The sequence below is a fragment of the Stegastes partitus genome, unplaced genomic scaffold, assembly GCF_000690725.1.
Source record: "Stegastes partitus isolate 25-593 unplaced genomic scaffold, Stegastes_partitus-1.0.2 Scaffold495, whole genome shotgun sequence".
Lineage (NCBI taxonomy): Eukaryota > Metazoa > Chordata > Actinopteri > Pomacentridae > Stegastes > Stegastes partitus.
This window is the reverse complement of record NW_007578226.1, coordinates 864-9,890: the sequence shown is the minus strand read 5'-3', so window position 1 is coordinate 9,890 and position 9,027 is coordinate 864. Positions and strand designations below refer to the sequence as shown.

The window sequence follows — 9,027 nt, the reverse complement described above, 5'->3', positions numbered from 1 at the left end:
TGGTTGCCTCTGCTGCTACTTTACCGTTGTCTCTCCTTCCCTACAGGGCAGCTGTACCTTAATGGGACTGGAGACGAGCTTTAACTGGGAGTCGGTCTGCAGATTTCACCTGTGATGGACTACAACGACTCCCACGCTCTGCTCTCCAGAGAGCACCTCATCTACGTCATCACGGTGCCACTGTCAGCTTCCATCATCTTGGCCAACCTCGTCATCATCTTGGGCATCTCCTGGAACCGCCAGCTCCACAACACTCCCAACTACTTCTTCCTGAGCCTGTTAGTGGCGGACATGTGTACGGGCGTGGCGCTGCCTTTTATTCCGTTGATGGGTCTGAACCGGGAGTTAAGTTTCAGCGCCTGTCTGGTGGCTCACGTGTTCCCAAACTTCCTCTTCTTGGCGTTCCTCTTCAACCTGGTGATGGTCCACTATGAACGCTACATATGCATCGTCGACCCCCTGCATTACAATAACTTGTGGATGCATCGCAGTTTTCCGTTGGCGTTGCTCGTGGTGTGGGCACCACCACTTCTGTACGCATCTCTTCCTGCTTTTGGGTGGAATAACTGGACGGGGCCAGATTGGAACGACTGCTGCGCAGGTAGCCAGGAGTTTGCAGCACATTCAAACTGTTCGACAAACGGAACCGCCTGCTGCTCCTACAGACGGGTGTTCCCCAACGCGTTCATCTACTTGGAGGTGTATGGACTAGTCTTGCCTGCCATCCTCACCATCGCTGGCATGACCGGACGCGTCTTGTGGATCACCCGAGGCCAGCTGAAGGACATCTGCCGCCTCCATCGTTCGGTGGAGCGAGGAAGTCAGGCCTCAGACCGGGAGCAGAGGCTGAACCTGCGGTACACTCGCTGCGTGGTGGCGGTGTCGCTGACTTTCCTCGCCTGCTGGGTTCCCTACCTCATTTACATGCACGTCTGCATCGCAGTGCTGATCAGCGACACCAAGTGGAGCTCCACCACTCACATTGTGCTGTCCTGCACCGGTATCGGCAGCATGGCTGTGGTGCCGCTGGTGCTCGGCCTGGCCAACAAACAGTACACAGAACCTGCATACAAAGTTCTCCAGAAACTCAGAGACAGATGGAGGCGAAGCACACGGGGATCAGACGAGGCGGAAGTCTGATGGAACACTGATTTGTCCGTCAAAGCCGTGGTGTTCCTAAGAGAGTCAGTCGAAGGAAACTGTCTTACTGGTTCTTGAACAGTGTTTCATCTCTCATCCTGACTGACTGATAGGGAGAACCAGGTATATTATTACCCCCAAGGCACAACTCAGGACTACCATGGCTTGAGGTGTAAATTGTTGTGAAGCTGGCATGGAGAGGGATGACTCAAGGTGTTGATGGTGGTGAAACTGCCTGAGGAGGGATCTCAAGACTGCATGATGAGTGCCTGGTAAGTGTTGTCAACCCCTCGTCTGTTTAGAGATGCGTGTTCTAGAACAGGCATCTCTAAAGTCTTGAGATCTGTCCCTGGACAGTTTCAGTCACCTTGAGTCATCCCTCACCTGGCAGCTGACATGAGTCATGTGTTTTAGGATGAGAATAAAGAGCTGGGACTCCACATCAGTGGAGCTTATCGGATGAGGGATGAAACATCTTCAAGAACCAAAAAAGTCCCATCGGTTTTTTCACTGAAGCACTTACGAAAAAGCACTCATGAATCTCAAATTGATGTTGCTAATGGCCACCCAGAAGGCATACTGCTTTACAACAGACAAAAACCCATTTGCATTGACTCTGTGGTCACTTATTTATCAATGTTCTGCAACAAAAGCCACCGAAAAGGCAGCTTTCTGCTTGCAGGAACTCGGGACAGTTGCAAGGTGGTAAGAAAACTGCTATTCAAGAGATTCAACTGATCCCCACGCAGCAGTTTTTCAGGGCCACCTATGAAGTTTCTCCCCAAAAACTGCCCTGGAGGAGGTCCTACAGGGGCAGTTCTTGTACAAAGCTTCAGGCAGTCCACGAGATCCTGCAGTGGAGAATCCAGAAAGTTCAGAAATACACATTATTGCAGATTTACCATAACATTTTCACAATTGGTGGCAGTATTACTGTATCAGGAGACTTAATTGAGTGGCGTATTTGAACAGGGTAAATGACTAATAATTATATAATATTGAAATCAAGACAAGTCAATCCAGTCCAAATGGGGACGAGTCTACAGTCTTCATAGCAACCTTGAAGTCAGCACAGCGTCACTTTGAGCCTGTCAGCTTGCTAATGTGTTCGTGTGATCATGTTGTTGTATTTAGCTGAAATGTAAATGCGCTCAATGATATCATCAGATTAAACAGAGGGTCAATAAACTGCCCCTGTATCCGTGTTAAACGCTGCGGCGCTGCTTCATCTGGACATTAAATTAAACCAGTTCTAGAGCTTCTCCATCTCTCGCCCCCCTGGTTGCAGTGTTTACTCCAACTGCTCTGTCAGTGTTTATCTATATACTGGTATGCAAGCAGAAGAGGGAAGAGGGATGCATCCGCAGTCCATCATACATCAACGAGTCTGGAGGAGATTAGTCCAACAGCAGAGAGACACGAGGCGAAAATCATGTTTGAAAGCTGAAAATGCTGTTATGAAGTTATGAGCCTCCAGTTTCTACTAGGGTTACATAGAGGGACAATAAACGCTGTAAAATTGATCTTGTGCAGCAGAGAACTATCTGTATTCATTCAAGATCCATCCAGCTCTCTATTTAAGGCCTAATTAAACATAGACTGTTCTGCTAAAACCAGCAATCAAGATGTGATTTTAAATGCCTACGTGCAGCATGTGGGCGGAAAAAGGAGACCGCCGAGCTGAGGAGGAAAAGCAGACTTTAATCGAATTAAAGAGCAAGCGGCGTCTGAACTGTTGGGACATTTGTCGAGCTCTTATGTCATCTTAAGCTCAGGAGACACCTGCGTTGCCGTGCAAAGACATGTTCCAGTACGTTTTCCACATCGTGTGTGTCAAGAAGATTGGGGGCAACGAGGAGATGAGGAGGAGGAGGAGGAGCTGGGAACAGGATGAGACGGTCAGGCTCCAGCTAATCTGGCATTGACGTACTGCTGTCTGCATCAACTGAACGCCTCCAGCATTTTTTTTTATCAAACACAATGTGCCCCAATAGTGTCCAAATTCTTACAAGCAGCGGCTCAACACTCCAGCTAGTACACGTTTTTCTTATGTTTTCACTTATATTTACATATTCTTGCTTTCATTTTGAACTGAAAAGTTGTGATTGCTGAGTTCACAGTTGAAAAATGTCAGCTGGAAGTCAGACTTGTGACTCAGAAAGTTGGAAAAACCTCCAAAACGCCAACCTTGAAATCCAAAATGGCTGCTCAGTGTATGAAAAGTAGTGAAAGCTGCTGTCACATCTTGTTTGTTCGCACTTTTATCTCATTTGTGTCTCATTAAATTATCTGCAAAGACAGTACTGTCCAACTTCTATCTGTGGACATGCTGCTACAATGTTTGTATGCACAAAATGGCGCTTAGGGCGTTGTTATCAACTCTGTTAGCAATAGCTAACAATGACTAACCTGAAAAAAAAGTTTGTTCATGAGGTGTCTGTCTTAGTTGTCTGACTTTAACTAAAATTAAATCCTTTCAGCACAAGTTTGTGAAGTGATTCCAAACTCAGACTTCTGGCTAGCTTAGTTTAGCTTAACTTGATGAGGGAAACAGCTAGCATGCTAGCATGTTAGCTTATCATAATAATTCTTTTTTGCCTAAAAGAGTTGCCAAACCTTCATGAAATGTCTAAATCTATTTTTTACGTTTCCTTTACAGCATGCCATTTTAATCCTGGTTTATTTCAACCGGCCATCTTGCTAACAATTTTGGCTGTTGTAGCTCCATGGGTCAAGCTAATTTTGACCACTCCACCACAGTTGTTCAGACCAAGCTCCCAGCAACTTTCAAAAAGATAAGACTTTTACGTCAATCATTTTGAATGGCGTGCATGGACAACTATGCATTGTGATTAAGTCAGCCGGCAAGTTGCCCCAGATGGCAAACCTCATTGCACTTAACAAAATGGCCGTTCCAGGCGGCTAATCTCTGTTTGTTTTCAGCCAGACTTTTAAAATGTTTCATGTAACAGCTTTTTTTTTTTTTATAAAGCTGGAGGGAGCTCGCCATAGTCGCCCTGTTATTCACTGTTTTGTGCCACTCCTTGTTTTTCCAAAGCATTATAATATCGGTGGATGTTATAAGGTTAGCGTGACTCATACAGCTGGGATCCATTTAGCTGGAAAATTGAAAGTTGGAACTGAAAATGACGAGTTGATTGTGTTCCAGTACAACCAACATGGACCCCTCCAGTAGCTGTTGTTTTTTAGGCTACACATTGTGAGTGGTACCAGCTGATAATGATGTATTACGTGTTTATTTGCACATATGAACACCACAACAACTTGTCCACAGATAGAAGTGAGACAGCAGTGTATGTAATTGATTTAACATGGTCGAAATGAACTGGAATTGCCCATTAATGAGTAGACTGAACTAGGTGAGCTGTTTCTCCATCTCTCTCCGGTCTTTATGCTAAGCTACGCTAACAATTCCCCTAGCTGCACTGCAATCAATTTTCTCATCCAACCTTCTGCAAGAAAGCAAATTTGTAAAATGTCAAACGATGCAAGAAATGATTGTACATGTGTATGTTTGTGTGGAAGAAAGCGAGCAGACATATTGGTCATGTTGCTTTATTTATTTATTGTGCTCCAGTAACAGTAAAATCTGTAATGTAATCTGATTTGTTGTGATTACTTTGACATACTTGGTTCAAGGGTTCAGAAACACCTAAGAAAGAGAACAACTCCAAAGTTCAGGAAATTTAAGGCTTGCAAACAAACATTTCCCTTTGCAGACTCGTGTTTTTCTTTCCAGAACATTAAAACCTATCCTTAATGTGACTTTTGTGACTGTAGGAGACTTCATCTTTGTGTACATCCTTCCTGATATTCGATTCAAGATGTGGACCAACAGAACAACCCACCTTTAACCACAAACCCGTTGAGGAAAACGTTGAAGGGTTAGACTGGTGATTTCCTGTTCTACAAAGACAAAGCCCTATTCCTATTAAGGTCAGAGAGAAAAAAAAACTGCAAGAAGGATTTTGAAAATGTACTGGAAGTCTTTACAAATGTAAACAAAGATAGGAAAACCTTTTCAAAAGCACCGATGGACATAAACAAACTTCTACAAATCCAAGCACTGATTCTAGGAAAACGCTCAACCTGCCATGAAGCTCCACCAGAAAGCAGAAAAACAAAAGGGATGATTTTTGTGTGCAACTGAAATAGTTTAATTTAACTTAATTAAATATAAATTTGGAGGTTTTTTTAATTCACATTTTACGGACATACTGTAATGCTGCAGAGGCGTGACGGATCAGTCTGTGTAATGGGAGCTTTCGGACACGACTCTGCCTGCTTCCACCTCCACCCGGATCAGCAGGCGCTTCTTGGAGGCGGGGCACTCTGGTGGGATGATGGTGGTTGCCGGGATGTCGGTGGTTGCCGTGGGGACGGGGATGGATTCCTGTGGCTTCTCCGTCAGGCGTTGCTTGTTCAGCAGGTGAGCGTCTGCGTGCAAGCAAGGACTTGGATTGGTTGGTTTGTTTTTTAGAAATCTGAGCGAAAGAGAGGTTTGATTTTAGTGGGACACAAAACATGGATGAAGCATGAGAATGCTGGTACGTGTGAAATGGATTTGTATCAGTTTTTAAGTGTGCATCTATGAGAATTAAATAATTGACAGACTTTTGGTATGTGTACCTCTCCACCTTCTCTATGTTTCCCACAATTCTTTCCAACAAAACTCTAACTTTTAGGACGCTTTTCATTATGTGAACGTCTTCTTGCTTCCCTTACTCGCATCACTTCCTTACATCTTTGCTTATCCGAGAGAGAACGTAAGAGGAAGGATACATCTGTGTTTCCTCCCTCTAAGATCCTACAGAAGCCTCCTCATTTCCTTGAGGTGCATTTAAGGGTTTGGAAGATCCTCCATGAATCTGCAGAAAGAGAATTCACGACACGAAATCGTTCCTCGTCTGCCATCATAGGAGGATCTTCCAATCCTTTAAATGCACCTCAAGGAGGTTTCTGGAGATCCTGAAAATCCTCATTGGGAGGAACTAAGATGCCACGAGTGACGGAAGCAAGGAAACACGTCAGAATAATAAAATCACCATTAGTTTATGTCCATTTGCACATTAACTGGCTAAATTGGTGTAGAAATTGTAAAAATACTTTATTTTAAATCTGTGTTTTCCATTTTAAGGCTTAAAGCCCCCGCAAGGGCTCGAAACATAGCGACAAGGGGTTGGGACAGGATATTGTTTTTTCACTTCTGTCATATTTTTCTTCACTGTTGGCTCATTTTTCACTGCAATATGAAGTCCTGCACCTCCATGGGAACAGAACAACAATGACTCAGGACTCTAAAATGTATTTATTATAATTCCACAAATCATTAAAAAGAAAAAAAGTTGAATTTGTATGAAAATGTGTTTTAACCAAAGTTGAGGAAACACTGAGTCAACATGTAAAACCACAGGTGTTACCAGTACTGGAAAGAAATGAAAAATGTTCTGTGTAAACACTTCCCGCAGTTCAGCCAAACAGCCTCTTCTGTTTTTTGTTGTTTTTTTTAAACTAAATTTAGCAAAAATTTTTAAAAAAAACAAACAAAACACTTCTGCTTTTTTGTTGTGAAAAACCTCATATTTCATCTCTAAAAATGATTCACATAAAACACTTGAGAAAAAGATTTCTTTACTAAACTAGGCACAAGTGGACGTGATGACGGATCACAAGCCAAACAAACTGGGAACCACTGATTTGGATCGTTCCTGTTTTTCTCTTCATGAGCTGCATGAAGCTTAAATCATCCAGAATTTGTGAACTACAGAAAAATACACCTGCAAACATGCAGCTGTATAACTGGGAGAAGCCATGTGGGTAGAATTTTCTAAGGGTTCCAGATGTGGTAATAAAATGTTCCTCACCTCCGTTGCGCATAAGTTCGTTCATTCTTCAGGGATGAAGCAGAAACAGTTGTTAGTGTCAGCATTTATACATTCATTCTTTTTTAAATCTTGTGCATATTGATGCAATGCAATCCCTTACCTCTGCTCCTCGCCCTCCAGCAGCTTGTGGTAGGTGGCGATCTCGATGTCCAGGGCCAGCTTCAGGTTCAACAGCTCTTGGTGCTCGCGGATCTGTCCGGCCAAGTCCTGCTTGGCCCGCTTCAAGGCCTCCTCCAGCTGAACGATCTGCTTCCGAGCCTTCGCTATGTGCTCGTCGCCATCTTGTCTAACGTTGTCGATTTCGTTCTTGAGGGCCTCTTCCTAACGGGAGAAGCAGAGATGAAGATCATCTGGGCTGCACATGTGTGAACTCTTCAGCGTTGTGTGATCCTGACCTTCCTTTTGAGAGTGTCCAGGTCTCCGGTGAGTCTCTGGATGAGGCGCAGCAGGTCAGAGATGTCCCTCTTCACGTCACGAACCTCCTGCTCACGCTGTCCTGCATTGAGGACCAACGAGTCCATCTAGAGGGGACGACCGAATCATATTACAATCTGTAGCATCTATTACTACATTGTTAAAAAAAACAATAATAATGTAAAATTTCCTTCACACAACATGGTTTAATAATAATAATTCTCCTTCCCAGTTTAATGTTGAAGTCATCACTGAAGGAGCTTTGATCTTTTCCTCACCTTTTTCTGGTTCCACTGCTCGGCCTCCTCCCTGCCGCGGGCGGCCATGTTGGCGTACTGAGCCTTGACGTTCTCGATGATCTCGTTCATGTCCAGAGAACGCTTGCTGTTGTCACGTAACAGGACCGTCTCGTTCTGGACCTGCGACTCCAGCTCCTTGATCTCCTGCAGGGGCCAGACAACAGTTAGAATCGTTTTTATTTTCATCCTCCTTCTGTCGAGCTGAACTCGTGTTTATGTGTGTTTACCTCGTCATAGCCGACTCTCAGGAAGTCCAGCTTTCCCATCTGGTCCTCCAGCTCCAGAGCCAGATCCACAGCCTCCAGGTGACCTTCGTCCACGTCCTGTTGCACACATTAAACACACACACATGCATGAGTTTGCTTCCAAAATATTCCCAAAGCTCTTCTGTCATCTACAAATGAACGTGTATTAAATGTGATGCACTAAATGATTTGAATCCTGAGGAATTTGCCAATTTAAAGAGAGTTTTTACTGTGTTTCTAAATGAATAAAAAAGCAGCCAACAGTACCTTCTTGGTGATGACAAACTCATTTTCCAACTCAGCTTTTTTGTTCATCTCCTTCTCAAACCTGAAACAAACAGCAAATTAAAGGAATTCATTTGTGTCATATGATGTAAAATAAAAGATTCTGTCAAAAAAAGGGTCAAAATCTGGCAGAAAAAAATAACTGTGGATACTGTAACATTTAAAAATTGGAAAACAAGCAAACAACAACAAAAACAGTGAAAGAAAACCTCGGAGAGCAAATGTTTCTGCACTGTGGCCTGCTGACCTGTCCTTGGTGTCCTCCACCTCCTCCTGGTTCTTCAGCAGCTCGGCCTTCAGCTTCTCCTGATCATTCAGCAGGTTCTCGATCTGCTGCTCCAGCTCGTTCTCAAGCTGCTTCACCACCTCGTCCACCTTCCCCTTGTAGTCCTCCTGCTCCTTCAGGATCTTCAGCTGCGTGTCCAGCCTCTTCTTCTCGTTCTCCAGGTTTTTCACCTGTCGCAGAGACAGACACAGTCAGGAAGGAATATGCTTGCTTTCTTTCTTTCGTTTTTTTTTTTTTTTTTTGACAGTTTTTAATTGTAATTTCCTTCTTTTACAGATTTCCCCAGTTTTGTTAAATTAGGTAATACTAACTAGCAAAATCCCAGAAAAAGTTTTTTTTTTTTTTTTTTTTGCTAGTCAACCTTAAAAACAGGCAAAACTGTACATAATGGCCACATAAAAATAATAATAATTAAAAAATAAAATGGTGATTTATTCTTTCATCAAGTTTCA

The 9,027-nt window shown here is 43.5% G+C and overlaps 2 protein-coding genes across 2 annotated transcripts; one reads left to right on the top strand and one right to left on the bottom strand.

Annotated features, from left to right (window-relative positions):
* The first annotated feature begins 114 nt into the window (after positions 1–114).
* LOC103361289 (G-protein coupled bile acid receptor 1) lies at positions 115–1,140 on the top strand. Its single transcript, XM_008287330.1, has one exon. It carries the CDS (start codon positions 115–117, stop codon positions 1,138–1,140), a length of 1,026 nt encoding a protein of 341 aa, XP_008285552.1.
* A 3,560-nt stretch (positions 1,141–4,700) lies between these two features.
* Positions 4,701–8,745, bottom strand: LOC103361288 (intermediate filament protein ON3-like; the record flags this gene model as incomplete). The annotated part of the gene is made up of 8 exons (XM_008287329.1): positions 4,701–5,645; positions 7,026–7,051; positions 7,147–7,367; positions 7,442–7,567; positions 7,739–7,903; positions 7,987–8,082; positions 8,272–8,332; positions 8,537–8,745. Coding segments are annotated over 8 exons (912 nt in total), but the record flags the coding sequence as incomplete, so codon positions are not given.
* Positions 8,746–9,027: the final 282 nt, after the last annotated feature.